Genomic DNA, 18974 nt, shown 5'->3' with positions numbered 1-18974 from the left:
TGACCGTCTCCCATAGTAGTTTGACTCATCCAACCCATTCATTTACACTACCTCACATAGATAGGGTGTTCCTAACAAACCAGCTCCATACCATAATCCTAACCATCCGATCTATAGGATCATAATTTCTAGCCATCCATTCTAAACCTCCACAAATCATAACCCTATTAAAATTTCCTAATTTACTTAACCTATTAAAAGTTTTAGTACATTAATTGTTAGGGACTTGCTAGGGTCCATCGCAAAAGGCATTTCGCCGCTGTTGCATGAGGTAGCAGCCACATCATGAATAATGACAAAATCAGTTGGAAAGTGAGCCTATGTGGCTGAGCCCTAATGCAACAGACGTTCTGCGAAATGCTAGACCCTATCAAATCCGTAATTGTTATAGCCATATAATTATATTTAATTTGCGCAAACTGATTAAAATATTTTGTTGAATCCATGAATATTTCTTTTTGAGGTTTGCCGAATCAGACACTCGATACCCCTATCGGATTCTGACACTCGTATCCGTACTGATGCAACATAATAGCCAAGTTACAAGTTTGCCATTGATCTCTATACAGTTTCGGTTTCAAATTGGTGTAGATATCACTCAGCACAAGATGCATGGTAAAATTAAACTGCCACAATAGACCCAATTACAGATCAATTACACTTAAAAATTAGAGTGCAACAAGTGATCACTGCTCAAGTCCCTGAATATCTGGTTTCAACTGTTGCACTGTAGCATTTGGCAATGAAAAAGCCAGGAGGCATGGCAGTAGGGATTGATGCTAATTAAATAAAACTCATCAACCTTAGAACAAACTAATCCACAAAAACAAAAAAAGGGAAAGAGAAACGCAAATCAATCTTATTTCATCAAAAGTTATCTAAGCCTATATATAGGGAATGGAAATAAAATTCCATGAAAAATAAAAGCCTTAAATATTAAAACATGGAAATAAAATTCCTAAAAGCTAAATAACATGGAAATAAATCCCTAAAAGTTCCAAGGGGCAATTATGCCTCTTATTGGGCCTACAATCCACATCAAGAAACCACCAAAAGATGGTTGAAATTTTACCTACTGGCCATGGAAGTAGTTATAAAAGTACAAACAGTAACTTACTCATATAAATTTTGAAGGGATACATGAAATTTCCTACAGAAAATTTATGTAGTCAATTAAATATGAAGACATGCTTGTGCAGCTATGAACCAAATAAATTGGAAAAAAAATAATCTTTGGCTTCATCTTAGGATCTTAAGGAAACTCAAAACTTAAGTTATGTCCACTTAGGAGAATTCAAAATAAGTGGATTATCTTTGAGCTTCTGTTTGACTGAATACCCCCCAACCTCCTTGTTTTGTCTTACCAGTATCTTGCCTTTGGACACCAACTTTCGATTGTGGCGGATTTGGATCAGAACTAATCCCACTTGAATTGGGAAGCTTTGTGAATTTTATTGGGTTTCTTTCCTTATCCCCATTCATATCCCCTGAGCTTCTTTGATCACCAGAGGCAGTTGTTTTTGGAATACTGAAAATGCCATAGCTTGAGCTTGGCATTCCTTGATTTGCATCTATATTCTTCTGATTTTCATTCATGGGGGGGCGCTTCAAATTTCTCAGTGAGGAATTGTCAGTACTTGATACCTTTTGTTCTGGAGATTTTGCAGCATTAAAGCCTGGCTGTGGTTGCCATTTTCGATTCTGCGAGTTTTGTTCTGATGCTGGCGGGCCCTTTGCTCCCACCCCCCTATTATTAACAAGGACTTTTTGGGTTGCATAAGAGAATTCAGATACTTCTATTTTGCTTTCAGTAACTCCGCTACTTCTTTCTGTTGATTTTGTTTCCTGGAATCTGTTCTTCAGATCAATTTTTTGGGTATTCTGATTCTCGCTCGAAAATGAAGGCTCCCCAAAATTGAACACCCTGCCTGCCTGTCCATTCCCAGATCCAGTAACTCCGCTACTTCTTTCTGTTGATTTTGTTTCCTGGAATCTGTTCTTCAGATCAATTTTTCGGGAATTCTGATTCTCGGCCGAAAATAAAGGCTCCCCAAAATTGAACGCCCTGCCTGCCTGTCCATTCCCAGATCCTAGTTTTGATATTATGGAGTCAAATACTGGCTTACCAGGAGGGCCCACATGCTGTTGTGAAATTGTACTACTCCCAATCTCTTGCTTCTTATTTATAACAGATTCATTGACTACAACATGAGGTTTCTTATTTAAGAGGTCCATAATATCAGTAACCACTGGAGGAGAAAGAGGGTCCAAACTATCAATGGGCCTATCGGTAAACCTCGGTGTCGTACCATTCCCATTGTCATCAAAGTTAAATACTTTTTCAAAATCATCAGCAGCATCAAAAGCTGACCAAGGTAATTTTTCACCAGCGTCTCCTTCGGGAACTTCCATTGGAGTAGCTATAGGTGTCTCAATAGAATGTTGGGTGTAGACTTCTTGGTCAGAAATAAACTCATCTTCCATGCCCGAACCGGACTCTGCAGGTTCATATTCTTCTTGAGTCTGGAGAGGCATTTGAACAGGGCTTGAACTGTTGGTTGTTGATGGTGGGGTAGCAGCCATAATTGTACTAGTTTTCTTCCCAGATTTCTTTGGGGGACCAAACTTGGTATGCCTGACTATCACAAATGCTTTTGTTTTCTCCACCCTCGGACCACTTTCCACAAAAGCAACATCCTCTATCTGTTTAAAAAATGGCATTGAAGGATATTAGTAAGAAACATTCACTGTCAGAGACAGATTCAATTTCTCACAAGAAATTCGCAATATTTTGATTAAATGATAAACAAATGTTTTATTGTGAGAAATTGAATTTTCTCACGAGACATTAAATTTCTAACAATTTTATCACGATAAATTAGGGAGTTGACTTTAAAAAACATCTTGAACTTCTCATTCACTCTAAAAATCTCTCAAACATCCTAAAAACTTCGACCTAATCCTAATTCCGAATTAAAAAGTGTATATATTTGATATTTTATATTTGCAAATTAGTTTATTTTTACCGTTTTTTCTGATATAAACCTTAAAAAAATAAAATAAAATTTAAAATATCCCGAGATTTTCTATTGCAGAGAAATTCCCGGGAACGATATTTGTGACATGCACTGTAATGTCGGATGGTAAATCTAGCCTCATTAAGTTAAAGCTGATTAACAACCAGCTACTATATGGATGTCTTCTACAAAACTATAAACTAGGAATTTCAAAAGAATTCAAAAAGATATGACAGTCACCAGAGCTGATAGACGTGATAGATATGCTCCCAAATCTTCGTCTTCTTTACCCTGTGCCTCACACTTGCAGAAACAGAAGAAAGAATTATCGTCAAATGCTAACCTACTTGAACTTTGCATGCATAGCCAATTCAAATCCTTTCAACATTAAAGACTCACAAAAATTGTTAGAAAATCCACAGAAAATACGAAAGATAAAATGACTTTTTTTTAAGTATCTTCTAAAATATATGCAGCTAGAATGTATGTCTCTGATCTCTCAAACATGGAAATAATAACAACAATATAACAACTAAATAAAAAAGTCTGGCAATGATGTGCTTAGTTCCTAATGTAAATGATGGCAATTACCTCCGTAAGGTTAAGAAAAAAAAACCTTCTTGACGAGCTGAAAAGTATGAAAAACAACTTAAAAAAGAAACCATTCCGAAAAAAAAAACTTCAAAAGAAATATTCTGATATCCATTTAACAGTCAGATATGCAGTGTATACCTTGACATGCAAGAAGTTTTCCTTTTTTTTTTTGGCAGAGAGAGAGAGAGAGAGAGAGAGAGAGAGAACACAAGGATCGCCCTCAGGAAAACTGGGCACGGAGATGAAATTTGTTATGTTAACCTTCACAAACAGATTTGTTGGTCGCCAAGGGGCACAGAGAAGGAATTTGTGCTATCCCCTTTTAAAAGATGAATAAGGATTCCTAACCAAGCAATAGTTGGACGGACAAAAAACAGAAGGATCCGGAGCCCAAAGTCTCCTATCCCCAGTAAAAGAGGAGACAAGCACCTTCTCTAGCTTCCCCAGCAGCTGAACCAATGCATCGATTTCCTAATCCTTGAGGTTACACCTACAAACCCAACTCCAAACCACCCTCTCTGCTTTCCTCTCATAGCAGCTGAACCAATGTCATACAAAAACCGTTAGGACCAGGAACACAATCTCCTTTTATAAAGAATACTACATTTTTCACTTAATCCAAAGAAAATGGTCTTTCAAGTTCCACCCTTTGCCTCGCCACCCTTTGCCTTTCCTCAATTATGTAAACCACAATCCTCTTTAGCTTCAGACGCATCCTCCCTTCCAACGAATATAAGGCTGTAAAAAACTCTGCAATCTCCTCAGAAATACGCAACATGTCATCACAACTAGTTCCATCGATCATCATACTACGGAAGTAGGTCATGTTTTTTGTCTCCCTTTTTCAACCACCTAGCATTGCACTCCACCTCCACTAAAGCTCCTCTTGAAAAATGAAGTGACAATAATCTTCTTTTTTCTCGCACATTAGCTACCTTTCATCTTCACTAAGTGGCCCATCCTCCTCTTTTCTATCCAAGAGAGAGATCCTCCTCAGTAAGTCAATCTTCTAAGCCCTAATCGATCCCAAGTTGGCTTTGGACCACAATCTCAGCTTGGCCTTCACGAAATGAAGCTTTTGAGCAAGCTGCGAATACAGAGTCACGCAACACATATCTCATTCCACCATCCCCAATCCTCCTCCATAACCAATACGGAATTGTTCCAAGCCACTAAAATCACACCAGAGGCACTCATCGCACCAAGGCATAAAGTGCCAATTATGTGACCACATCCAAAGTCTGAAATTTGCAATACTAACACACGCAAGCTTCATTTCAAACAAAGGGACCACAAACATGGTTTTAAATTTCCATTGAAACTGACACAAAACAACCAAAAAGCTTCCATTTCCATCCCCTGTGAAACGAAATCTCAATGGATTCGTTCCACATCATTATTTCCATCGAAATGACCGAAATTCCTGAAAATTCCCAAATCTTGACCGAAATGGTTGTAACGACAAAAAAATGTAAAGATGGTAGTAAACCATTTTGGTCAAGATTGTTTAAGCTTTTGCCGGTCCCATAAGAGAGACGGATGCTACAATGCTACAGAAGCAGAGGTGCGAAGAGTGCACCAAGGTTGGAAGATCTTGGTAAGAAATAGTCTCGAGAATGTGGTGGTGGAAGGAGATTCATTGAATGTGACTCGGTGGATTAAGGGTATTCAAAAACCGCCATGGAGATTTGACTTCCTTTTTTATGAGATGTTTGACTGTAAAATCCGCTCCAGTAGTTTTCCAGCATGTACGTCGTTTGGTCAATGAGGTAACAGATAGCCTTGCTCGATTGGGAGTCAAGGAATCGTTGGCGCTTTTCAACTCTCTTTCCCCTTAATTATTTGCTCCGTTGTATCTTTATTTTTTATTTTATTTTTGTTTCTCTTCCTCTGTATTGACCATCTCTGTCTCTTTCTTTTAATAAATTTGGCTACCTTCTTAAAAAAAAAAAATGTTATAGTTTACAATGTAAAGTTATTTTTTCCCAAAACTAAAAAAACATCTTGCCATAATATGTTATAAGGTGCTTTGCAGATTTGGCATCTCTTGGGTTTTTCCGGAATTACTCTTATGCTCTGTTTGGTTGCCGGGTTTTTTTTGTGCCTGGGAGTTTTGTGGGAGAGTAAGTTAAATTTTGGTCCCATCCCATGTTTGGTTGCCTTTTAGCACTAGGTTTATTTTAATCCCACTCTTGTAATGATTACTTGTGGGGTGAATTTTTTAATCCCACTTTTGTAATGATTGCCTTTTCATCCCATCCCAAGATAACCCCAGGAACCAAAATAAACTCAGGAACCAAAAATAAGCTTGAGAAGAATTTTTTTCTACCCAATAGTTCAAGCAACCAAACAAAGGTTTTTTTTTCTCCCACCATATCTCCCAGGGTATTTTTTTCTCCCACATAACCAAACATGGGATTTTTATTTTACCAGGATACTTCCAGGACTTCTTTTTTTCCCACCTATCTCCCAGGGTATTTTTTTCTCCCACATAACTCCCGGGAACAAAAAAAACCCGGCAACCAAACAGAGCATTAGAGGTTCTATCAGGATAGTCGTTGAACCCTTGGAAGGATAAAGGCAAAGTCCTGTGGTGTAGAATGTCTCCTTTCTAGCTACTTTATGGGTGATTTGGAAGGAGCAGAACGCTCGAATATCTAAAGGAAATGAGTATGGCGAGGTTCTATGGGCCTACGCGGGTCCTATCGGAAACGGAGGTGCGGGCGGCTTATCAAGGTTTGGAGCTAATCATGAAAAACGGTATGAACAATGTGGTGGTAGAAGGTGACTCATCGAATGTCATTCGCTGGATGAAAGGATCTCTTAAACTGCCATGGAGATTTGACAATTGTTTGACGAAATGTTTTACAGGATGAGTTCCATTGTGGTGGAGTTTCATCATGTTCGCCGATCTGCAAATAAGGTGGCGGATAGCTTAGCTAGAAAGGGAGTGTCCAAGGAATCTCTAGCCCTAATTGACTCTCTCCCTCCTTGATTATCTTTTGTTGTATTTGTTTGGTCCCTATTTTTCCTTTATATACTCTGACCATCTCGGTCTTTTTTAATAATATTGGCTACCATTTAAAAGAAATATGTTATAAATCGAATCGAAACCAAAAAAATTGAAATCGAAGAAACACGTTTTCCCTGGTTTTTCCATGGAATTTTTCTTGAAAACCCTATTTTGGATAAACCAAAAAACTTAGGAGTTTTTTATGAAAAACTCTTTTTAATGGCTTTATGAAAAACCCTATTTTGGAAAACCCTAAAAATTTTGAATTTTTTTCTTAATATGTGTTTCTTTGATTTGTTTTTCCTAAGGCCATGTTTTTCAGTTTGGAACATCTCCAGTTTCTTCTAAGACCCTGTTTTTTCAACCTTTGATTTGTTGCACTTAATAGATAAATTTTCATTTGGATGTAAATGGCACAAATAGGGGTGCTAATACTAATTGCAAAGGCATAAAAACATTTAAGATTTTTAATTCCTGTCAACATGCTTTGTGGGCCCATCCTTGTTGAATCGAAGGTGAGCCCACTTTTCATTTCAATTTGAAGAGTCGCGTGAATTTCAAATTTCAAAACCTAAGAATTATACAAATGTTGAGTCTGAAAGCACAGAAAGGGGAATTTTTTTTTCTGTAAGCCATAGTTTGCTTTGCATTTTATTTAATTTCAATAGCGTAGAAAATGATATTTGGAAAGCAGCATCATTGAATTGCACAGGAAAGTAACCATATCTTATGCATGGGATGTCAAATCGGCATGGGACCAATAATAGCTCGTAACTCTATGTGGTATTGACATACAGTTGCGAACCTTGGAGACTTTCTTATGCTTTATTGCAATGTACTTTTTTATTGACTTTAATGTTCCAGACATAAGCAATACCGCATGTCACTACGTGTTTGATATGATTAAGTCATTATGGATGGATTTCTTGCTTATGCAATGGTTTCTAAGTAAGTAATTGTGCTTATTCTAGCATTTCCCAAAGTTTCATCTTAAATATTCATCATTTGCATATGTTTCCATACGTTTCCTTGATTTTAAAAGATCTTCACCGAAACTTCTAACCGAAACCAAAATGTTTCCATTTCTGGGCCGAAAGAAACCAAAAACCAAAATTTAGCATGAGCTAGGACCTCCTTAACATGAGCCTTTTTCTTGAGACTACCCAATCCCCTCACATTCTAACGTATCATCGTCATCCCAATACCACCAGTTATTTATGTACAGTTCTACTATCGTTGAGTCGCCGCGGGGCAATGTGTTTTTGATTGACGATCTTTTCTCATAGTTAATTCTCTGTTCAGTCGCCCATCAGAGGGCGAGCCTTGGCGCAACGGTAAGGTTGCTCAGTTGTCACGGGTTCGAGTCACAGAAACAGCCTCTTTGCAAAGCAGGGGTAAGGCTGCGTACACGGTACATCTAGCCCTCCCCAGACCATGCAATGGCAGGAGCCTCATGCACTGGGCCGCCCTTAATTCTCCATTTCAATCTGGTATACAAGGAAGGAGATGAATAGAAATGGTGTAGGGATCATAATAGATAAGAGCCTAAGAGATGAGGTTGTAGATGTTAAAAGGAAGGGTGATAGAATTATTCTAATTAAATTAGTATTAGGTGAAGAGACGATTAACGTTATTAGTGCATATGCCCCTCAAATAGGATTAAATGATTCCGTCAAGAGGCAATTTGGGAGGATATGGATGAAGTAGTCTAAGGAATTCCACATGGAGAGAAGTTATTTATAGGAGGAAATTTAAATGGACACGTGGGAAGAACTAGTGGAGGTTTTGAGAGGGTTCATGGAGGACTGGGTTTTAACAATAGGAATGAGGCAGGAGAAGATATTTTGGGGTTTGCAGTGACATATGATTTGATGTTAACAAATACTTTTTTAAGAAAAGATATTCACACTTGATAACCTTTAGCAGTGGCACCAACTGTAGCCAGATAGATTTTATCCTCACTAGGAGAGAGGACAGAGCTGCGCGTAAAGATTATAAAGTCATACTCGGGGAGTGTTTAGTCACACAACATAGGCTGGTGGTGTTGGATATATGCATCAAACGTTGGAGGAGAAAAGATAGAGATGTTAGACATCTGAGGACTAGGTGGTGGGATCACAAAGGGGAAAAACTAAAAATGTTTAGGATAGATTGCTTAAAGAAGGACATTGTAGTCTTGACGAGAGGACTGATATTATGTGGAATGGGATGTCTAGTTATATCAGGAAACTGACTAGAGAAGTACTTGGAGAATCTAGAAGAAGTGGGCTGCCGTCTAAAGACATGTGGTGGTGGAACGAGAAGGTCCAAAAGGCGATTAGGTCTATAAGAGAGTGTTATAAATGTTTGCATAGAAATTAGGAGAACATTGAGAAGTATGAATTGGCTAGAAAAGAAGCTAAGAAGTCAATAAGGGAAGCTAGAGGCAAGGCATATGAAGATTTGTACCACAAGTTAGGGACGAAAGAGGGTGAAAAAGATATATACAAGCTTGCTAAGATGAGAGAAAGGAAGAGCAGGGACTTGAATCATATAAAATGCATCAAAGACGAGAATCAAAGATTGTTAGTAAAAGAAAACGACGTTAAAGAGAGGTGAAGAAGTTACTTCGATAAGTCGTTTAATGGAGAACTTGTAGCGAATTAGAAGAACTTGATAACGTTTTTGATGATACAAACTGGAGGTTTGTTCTTAGAATCTGAACATCAGAGGTAAGAGTAGCTATGAAAAATATAAAATTAGGTAAGGCTAGGAGGTCTGACGATATTCCTATTGAGACTTGGAGATGCTTGGGTGATGTGGGTTTGGTTTGGTTTGGTTAACTAGATTATTTAAAAAGAATTTGAAGACTAAGAAGATGCCTGATGAGTGGAGGAAGAGTACATTAGTACCTATTTATAAGAATAAAGAGGATATTCAGAGTTACACAAATTACCGAGGAATCAAGCTAATGAGTCACACCATGAAGCTGTGGGAGAGGGTAATTGAGCATAGACGAAGAAAAGAGACTAAGGTGCCAGCGAATCAGTTTGGCTTCATGCCCGGACGATCGACTATGGAAGCTATCTTCTTAATTAGGCGGTTAATGGAGAGATTTCGAGAAAATAAAAAGGATCTTCATATGGGTTTCATTGATTTGGAGAAAGAGTATGATAGGATTCCCAGGAGTGTTATGTGGTGCGTCCTTGAAAGGAAAAAAGTGTCTAATAATATGTTGATGTGATTAAGGATATGTACGATGGAGCAGTAACCAATGTCAGAACCACATATGGCACGTCTAATGAGTTTCCAATTACAATAGGACTGCACCAAGGATCAGTTCTAAGCCCTTATCTTTTTCGCTAGTTATGGATGAGCTTACGAAGGGTATCCAGGATGAGGTGATGTGGTGTATGTTATTTGCAGATGACATAGTATTAATCGACGAAACCAAAGCAGGAGTAAATGCTAAGTTAGAGTTATGGAGAACTACTTTGGAATCCAAAGGTTTTAGATTGAGTAGGACTAAGACAGAGTATATGGAGTGCAACTTTAGTAATGTAAGGATGCGAGACGAGGATGTAGTGAATATGACTGGACAAGAGGTACCTCAGACGGATATCTTTCGCTATCTTGGTTCAATCCTACATAAGGAATGAGAGATTGAAGAGGATGTTAACCATAGAATAAGAGCAGGTTGGTTGAAGTGGAAGCTTGCCTCCGGAGTTCTGTGCGACAGTAAAATCCCTACCAAGTTGAAGGGAAAGTTTTATAAGACAGCTGTGAGGCCAGCCATGCTGTATGGCTCAGAATGTTGGGCCAACAGGAAGCAGCATGTGCATAAGATGAGTGTAGCGGAGATGCGAATGCTAGATGGATGTGCGACCACCTATGAAGCACGGGTGCGGGTGCGGGGTGCGGGTGCGACACGACACGTGTACGTGATTTTCCAAAAAACTCAGGTGCGGGTGCATTCGGGTGCGTTGAATATAATAATATTTTATTATATATTTAAAAAAAATAAAAAATAGGAGAGCAATCAAATAACAATAACATCACCAAAATGAAAAATTCTAATATTACTCTTCATACGTGATTAAGTTCATCATTAAAGCACCAAAATAACATAAAGCATCAATTCATGATCGTAGCTAGAAGTCTTTCGCCCCATCTCCAATATCGACATCATCCTCTACGCTGTCGGTAAAAACAATGGACTCCAACTCCGGCTCATCCAAAGAAAGACTAGCAACTTCAAGTACCCCTACATCCTCGAAGGAATCAAATGTATCTCCACTATGTCCCACATCTTTGTCTCTCCTTGCTTATATTGTGGAGTTTGTCTTGATAGAAGCGGAAGATTGCTATGAACGAAAACCAAATCTTGAGCTCGTTGTGGAGTTATTTTGTTCCTCTTGAGAGAAAGCACAAAAGAGTAAGTGCTCCAATTCCTCTCGGCACAAGATGACAATGAAGGTTGCATAAGAATCTTCAATGCTATGCTTTGAAGCATAAGGGCACGTGTACCATGGATGGCCCACCATTCATGAGGCTTGATAGTGAACCGTTCATTGATGGAATCAACATCATTGAATAATCCAGACTTCATGGAGAATTGGGCGAACTCCACATTAGCTCTCGTGCGGTCCTCGGAATTGGTGAAGTACCTCTTGAAGCACTTTATCCGCTCGGTATAAATTTGCGCATCCTTATGTGGAGGCACCCGACTTGAATCCTCACTAAGCCATTGTTCACTATAATACCTTTAAGAAATAAAAAACTAATTTAGCTTCAACTTTCAAGTCAAAAGTTAGAAATAAGCATAGATAGCTATTAATCCAAATAAATTTAAAGTCACCTAACCTTGGATTCAATGAATGAGCCAAGCAATGAAGTGGAGTGTTGCTCTTGTTCTAACGAGCAACAAGAATCTCGTGCACCACGTCAAAAAATTTGGACTCCTCTTCTTTCCTCTTTCCTTCCTTCCTATATATCGCCGCCCTCACTTTCTCTATCATGGTGTCCCACAAATCATAAACCAAGTGAAGGCAAGGCGTATCCGTGTCACACTCTCTAAGCATGTCATAGATGGGGGATGTAAATGCGAGTATGTAGTCGATAGCATCTCACCATACGTCATCTAACACTTTCTCTTCTACAAATCTCGCTTTCTCCACATCATCCTCCTATGGCAAGTCCATTTGTCGCTAATAACCATTGCTTGAAGACCTTGCTTTAAGAGTTTCAATCTTTTAAGCATGACAATAACACTCGCAAATCGAGCCTCTGCTACGAAAAGCAACTTCAAAGTGTTGAACTCGTTGAATATGGCTAGTCTCATGGAATGATTCATTATGAAATTATTAATGATGCTAGCATCTCCTGAAACATCCGTGATCCAACTACATTCGTCATATGTAACTTGATTTGCTTCCACATTCTTCGCCGCACATATGCTCTTCAAAGCAAGGTTGAGAGTGTGCACCACACATGGGGTCCAAAAGATGGAAGGAAATTGTGCCTCAATAAGTTGTCCGGCCACCTTGCAATTTGCGGCGTTGTCGGTAATTACTTGGACAACATTTTCATGTCCAACCTCCATAATTACCTCCTTCAACAAGTTGGCAATGAAATGTTTGTCCTTTGTCTCCCCTGAACAATCTACCACATTGAGAAACATAGGCCTCCCTAGGTTACCGCCATAAAGTTAATGAGAGGCCGTCTTTGTGAGTCGCTCCATCCATCACTAACAATGTTCACCCCTTTATCCTTCCATGTATCTCTAAGGGGTTGCAACAACCTATCAACATTTGTCCTCTCTCTTTGTAGTAGAGTCGTCCTTAGCAAATTGTATCCCGGAGGCAAATAACCTGAAAGTGCATTATTGGCGGCAAACGAAAATGAACTCGCGTAGTGTGGGTTCCTTGCTGGTGAAATGGCAAGCCACCGGAGTAAAACATCCGAGCAATCTCGGCATGTAGTTGATCGCGAGCCGCCGTGTTGAATGCCTTTTCAATAGCACTCACACTCCCACTTGGACCACTTGTCTTCCTCCTCTTTAGATCAAAACTTGGAGGGACAAACATACTACTAGTGCAACCAATGATCCACTACTTGATGATGGCGGCAATGGCACTCTCTTGGGAGCATTTTGCTACATAAGCTCTTTGCATTCTTCCTCCAACCTTTGCATTGCAAGTAGGTCACTTGCTTTCACTTTAAGACATGCACCGATTCCTTGTCCTGTTATCTTCAACAAGTGCGCCCTAACCCTTGTGTAGGAGCTACTGAAACTCTTATTACAAAAATTGCATTGCCACCTCACATTCCCTCCACCCTTAGGATCTTTATCAAATCTAGAGACATGCTTCCATAAAGGCTTTGACAAATCTTCATCAGTAGAAGATGTATGTGTGGCTTGGGCGGCACTACTAGCATTGGATGAATACATTCGAAAAACTATTAAACAACAAAAACAATTTTAGTACGCAACGTTGCAACCCAACAAAACAAGGGACTCTCTAATTCTCAATTACACAAATTGAAAGAAACAAGGTTACAAGGCAACAACAATTGTAAATTTGTATACACAACCAAACATACCCATGTAAATTCAACAATTGTATACACAACCAAACATACCCATGTAAATTCAAAAGGCAAGTGGCAACTGACAAACCAATGCAATGCAATTATAAATTTATAAGGAAGCAATTTTAGTAAGCAAAAGAAGCAAACCCCAACCGAATGTGAGCCCCAAACAGATTATTGGACTCAAAATTATACATAATTTTGACTCCAACAATCAGTTTTAGGCTCTCAATCGGTTGTTAGTTTGTCACAATATCAAATGAACAGGGCGTAAATGTAATTGTGAGCACCAAACAGATTGTTGGACTAAAAATTAAACAAAATTTTGAATCCAGTAATCAGTTTTGGACTCTCAATAAGTATTGCACCCAAAAAACAGATTATTGCACCCAAATTAGTTTTGAATCCAACAGATTATTGCACCCAAAAAACAAATAGACAATCAGTTTTGAATCCAACAAATATAATTTTGACTCTAAACAGTTTTGGACTCTCAATCCAATAATGAATTTTGAATCCAACAGATTATTGCAGATTGTGAGTCCAACAAATTATTGCAGATTGTGAGTCCAACAATCCAACAGATTATTGCACCAAAAATAGCATTTACGCCCTGTTTGTTTTGGATTTTGAGAACAGATTGTGAGTCTGAAGCTGATTCTTGGACTCAAAATTAGACTCAACAGATTGTGAGTCCAAAAATCTGCTTTGGACTCACAATCTGTTCTCAAAATCCAAAACAAACAGAGAGAGACAGAGAGAGAGAGACACAGAGAGAGAGAGAGAGATAAAGAGGTTGAGAGAGCGAGAGTAACAGAGAGAGAGTAAGAGAGAGAGAGAGAGAGGCTGAGAGAGAGAATCACAGAGAGAGAGAGTGAGGGTTACCGTTAAGGGCTGCTGGAGGGGAGGGATGTCGTCGGAGTGGAGGGGATCTCGCCGGAGAAGATGGATTTAGGGTTTAGGAAATTAGGGTTTGAGAGAGGGAGAGAGGAATCATTGGGCGAGGAAATGATCGGGGTTTTTTCCCCTCTATTTGTTTTATAAACACCCCCCCCCAATATGTTACAAACACACCCCCTTAAGTCGCTGAAACACCCCCCCTTTCTTTTTAAAAAACCCAACCAAGCGTGTCGGGTATGGGTGGGTGCGCACCTGCGATGCACCCGACACGCACCCAGACCTAAAAAGTGGTTTTTTTTTATATTTTAAAGCAGGGTGCTTACCCGGGACGTACCCGGGGCGTACGCGAACGTACTCGCACCCCATACGTGTGGGGTACGGGTACGGGACCCCCGGGAGAGTACCCATGCTTAGTAGGCGGCCACACAAGGTTAGATAGAAATAAAAATGAAGACATTCGTAAAAAGGTGGGGGCGGTACCAATTGAGGAGAAGATGAAAGAGCACCGCTTAAGATGGTTTGGACATATCCAACATAGGCCTTTGGTTGCTCCAGTGAGAAGAGGCGACTCATGCCAAGTTGATGGAGTAAAGAGAGGTAGGGGCAGACCGAAAACAACTTGGGTAGAAACAGTGAGGAAAGACTTGATAGCTAGGAACATAACAGAGAACATGACCTTGGAGAGGATAGAATGGAAGAAAATGATCCACGTAGAAGAACCCAACTAGAGCCAGGATTAGAGCCGGGTAGATTCATTTCACCTTCTTCATGAATTTTTTCTAAAGGATTCATTTAGCCGACCCCAACTAGTTTGGGACAAAGGCTTTGTTGAGTTGAGTTAAGAATCTGGCAAGTTCCCTGCTGCTCTGACAGTCTCCACCTCCCAGTTTATGGGTAGATCTGTCCCATCCCTCCTTACGGATGCATCTATTGCACCTGTCTCTTTTCTATTCACGTTTTTTCTTATTTTCTTGAAAAAATCTTGCTCCACATGTCTTTCAAGTGAGGCAGAAAACTTAATTGCCTCCTGCTCCTTACCCTCGAAGGAGATCCCAAAAAATTGACTCCCCATAAGTAGTGTGGCATCCACCCATCTGTACAGTTAATATTCACCTCCCTATCTTAAACATCAATAAGATGCAAAGATTTAGTTTTCACAGAAATTGGGTGAACCAGTAGGTTATTAATCCGCACCTACGTTTCGTTTGAACCGATTGCAAATTGCAACTCTCCATGACAAACCTGAAAGTTTTTTGCTTAAGTGGCAGCCAAAAAGCCACACAAAACCTCTACAAAACCCAAGATATTTTGCAACCAAAGGGAACCCGATCACCATGGGAAAAGAAATCCTAGGATAAACTATTCCTGGGATTGACGATCCTGCTTGGAAAAATTTATCTTATACTGCTCACCAATTTTCTTTTTTACCAAAAGGATCCGAACTAAACAATTTGTGTCTCACTCGATCATTAGTCACCGAGAGTTCAGAACTCTCTCTCTCTCTCCGTTCGATTCTGATGCCTCAATGGTTCAACCCATAGTTGTAAATTTTGTTTCGGTGGCCATTTCGTTTTGGCCACCGAAACGCAATTTCAGTCATTTCGGTACATTTCATTCGAAACTTTTCGGTCCGAGAAAAAATAGTAAAAATATGATAAAAATCCCAAAAATTCAGAAATTGATAGAAAAAGATAAAAAAACAAGTAAATAAACCACAATATGTAAAAAAACAGACAACTTTATTATTAAACACCAAATTATCTTGCACAAGTGCGAGCCATACATAGAAAAACTTTAAAAAGGAAATACATGATATCATCTCTCAATCTCATACATAGATAGTAGGCAGTAGCTCTCAAGAGCGACTCTCATTCATAGCCCGGATGATCATACTCAATCTCTTCGTCCCAGCCGCCGCCGCCGCCAGTAGGAGGAACATCTTCAAAAGGCATGTCGTCGCCGTCGTTGGCACCAACCGTAGTAAGTGCTTTAAGATTTTCTCAACCAATATTTTCATGCAAGAAACTAACATCTTCTTCCGCAACCCAATCCATCATAATATCCAGATGATCTATATGCTCAAAGGGTCACTAGTGATAGAAGATTTCCTCATCAAGTCTCTGGAAACATTAAGTTTAATGTTTAAGTTTAAACTTAATTTAAAATTTAAAGTTATGGGATGAGAGTTGAAAACTCTAAATTAAGTTGTATACCTTTGCCGAAACTTGAGGTTGTAATGGACAAATACCAGGTCATTCAATCTCTGGTACTCCTTGTTTCTCTTTGCAGAGTGTGTGTTCGAAGATGCTCCGGTTACTTTTACATCCAGTCGCACTACAGGTCTGACTGAGGATTCTGATGGCAAAGCTCTGTAATTCCTCCACGTCACCTTCGAACTGATTCCACCATGCAACTGTAAAGGAACCAACAGCCAACTATTTATTTGTTGAGAGACTGAAAGTTAAAATGAAATAAACTTAATTAAACTAACAAATCAAATACACCTGGTCTCAACTTCGATCGGTTGCGGATTGCAAGCTCCATTCCAAATATACGGGTAGCGTCTCGATAAGTCTCAAGTTGATTGCTGATGAGGTCCTGTGTAGCTTCATCATTCATCAGGTCGACATTCCAACAAGCCTTTGGTGACTTCACTATGCTTTGAGAAGGTCGGAGTAAAAAAGAGAGCAGGGTTAAGAAAGTATCCTACTGCATGGAGGGGACTGTGGAGTTGTCTATCCAATCTTTGGTCGATAACCCTCCAGATGGGCATATAATCTGATTTTTTCTTCAACCTCTCCTTGATGTTCTCTTTGGTCCTATCAATGGCCTCATATAGGTAACTCAACGCCGGTTTGTCCTGCTGATCTACCAAACGTAGCACTCTCACTAAAGGCTCGCTGACGTTTAAAATGTACTTGCAATTGTCCTAAAAAGATTTGTCCAACACAATACTAACTACATCTTCACTCAATGAGTGTTGGACAAACGTACTAGTACTATACTCGTCAGACATGAACATTTGTTGAAGTGCTTTCCGATTCAACACCGGACTTTATATGCTTATATAATTTGTAGCAAATCTAGTCCAAGCAGGACGACACAATTCCCTCCCACCTGTGAATTTTCTCATCAAATTCAAGAGGCCTACGTGGTTATAGGTAAACTTTATAATCGTTCGAGCCCTCTCAATTGTGTTTGCTATGTGAGGAAATACACTCGGTTTGCTCAAGTGCTCCAAGATTAGATCTAAGCAAGGGACTGCACACGAAGTCTAGAAGAATGTACCGTATTTTGTTTCTAATCTTTTCCCAGCAGCTTTATAACTTGGCTCGCTGTTAATTACAAACTGCACTACATTTTCCGGATTAACTTCTACGACAATCCGATCAAAGATATTGAATAACTCATCAGCATTCAGTACACCACAAAGTTTATCAGAGAACGGTATTTGGTGCTTGTCCATCCATCGGCCATAATGCTACAGCCAGTGAATCTCCATGACATCTTAATCTCCTCCAAGTAGCTGTTTACTTCATCCTCTGTATTCTTTAAAATGGTCCCCCTTAAAGCATGTGCCTTATAACCCGAACCCATGGCATTCACAGCATTGAACATAGGTTGCCAGAAAGGTGAATTGGAAACATTGAAAGGAAGGTTAGCATCATAGCAAAGCATGCCAACCGCCATGTTTGCCCTATCTATGGTTTCTTTGGTTGTCAAAGCACTTTTAATGCTTGGTTGGGGTCCGGGGGTTGTTCGTGGAGCAAAAAAATTCCTGATCCCCCCCCCCCCCCCCCCCCGCCCCCCGTGATTCCTTTCTTCTTCCTCTTTGTATCACTTAGTTTTACGACAACTTCCTTTCCCTTTCGCCGAGTCATTGGTCTAGTGCCAATGTCTTTTTCCTCCTCATCCTCATCTTCTTCCTCTTCTTCTGGTGTGCCATAAAAACCACCACCAACCTCTGCTAATGATACATTCTTCCTAGCCCTTCCTTTTCTCTTGAATCTACGAGTTTCTTCATTCAGAATTTTACATCTTCCGACACTTTTTACATGCTGCTACATCACCAGGAACAGCCACTAGATGTTCTTTCAAGCGGATTATACCTCCACCCAATATGACTTTCCCATAAAATATGCAACTTACTTTGTTTTTTTTACTTGGAACCAATGTTTCGTAAGCCCATGTCGGGTCATCTGATCTAGCAGGTGCCGAACCAATAGAGGATGCTCCTACAGAAGGTCCCAAACCACTCATTTTGTACTTTAAAACGAAGTAGAAGAAGGGGAGAAATGAAGTTTGAAATGAAATTGAAATGATAGAAATGAAACGGAAACAAATAAAGCTTAAACTTTCCTGGACTTGAAGCCTTTAGAGGAGAATCGAAGCCCTTGAACTTGAGACGAAGAGAATGGTAGCCTTCACTTGAAGTTTGAAGCCTTTGGAAATTTGTAGAGTGGTCTTGTAGTTGTAAGTTGAAAGTAAGCCTTCCCTTTGCTCCAAAATAGAGTTGGATTAAAGATTATAAAAGTTGAAGAAGAGTGTAGAAGATTTAGTAGAAGAGTGTAGGTGAAAGTAGAAAAGAGAATGAATGAAAGATGTATGTGAAGGTGGAGGAGAAGTTGGTGGGGAAAGGAGTACTTATAGAGGTTTAAAAGCTTGTATAAGTAAAAATGATGAAAATATCCCTCCCAACAGCTATAAAACAACCAAAGTTGTCAAACTCTTACAAGTCAACTCTCGAGTCGAGTCGAGTCGTTGACTCTTACAAGTCAACCGGTGACTCTTACGAGTCACTACGAGTCGAGTCGAAAACCTAAGACTCTTAAGAGTCGAGTCGAGTCGAAAAACTTGGAAGTCGGAACTTAAAACTTAGA

General features: G+C 39.5%; 1 protein-coding gene across 1 annotated transcript in view; it reads right to left on the bottom strand.

The window, feature by feature from the left end:
- Nucleotides 1-834: 834 nt before the first annotated feature.
- The window catches only part of LOC143854642 (translation initiation factor 3 (IF-3) family protein), a 30089-nt gene continuing 11949 nt past the window's right edge, over nucleotides 835-18974 (bottom strand). Inside the window, exons 7-8 of the mRNA XM_077364697.1 lie at nucleotides 3258-3320; nucleotides 835-2703 (exon numbers count right to left, since the gene is read on the bottom strand). Coding sequence (XP_077220812.1) covers nucleotides 1309-2703; nucleotides 3258-3320 — 1458 coding nt within the window. The 3' untranslated portion in view covers nucleotides 835-1308. The remainder of the gene's footprint in view (nucleotides 2704-3257; nucleotides 3321-18974) is intronic.

Source organism: Tasmannia lanceolata, unplaced genomic scaffold, assembly GCF_043159265.1.
Source record: "Tasmannia lanceolata isolate RefF3 unplaced genomic scaffold, GAP_Taslan_0.1 ptg000020l, whole genome shotgun sequence".
NCBI classification, from domain to species: Eukaryota; Viridiplantae; Streptophyta; class Magnoliopsida; order Canellales; family Winteraceae; genus Tasmannia; species Tasmannia lanceolata.
Note: the sequence above shows the minus strand (reverse complement) of the source record. Positions and strands in the feature narration are given on the sequence as shown.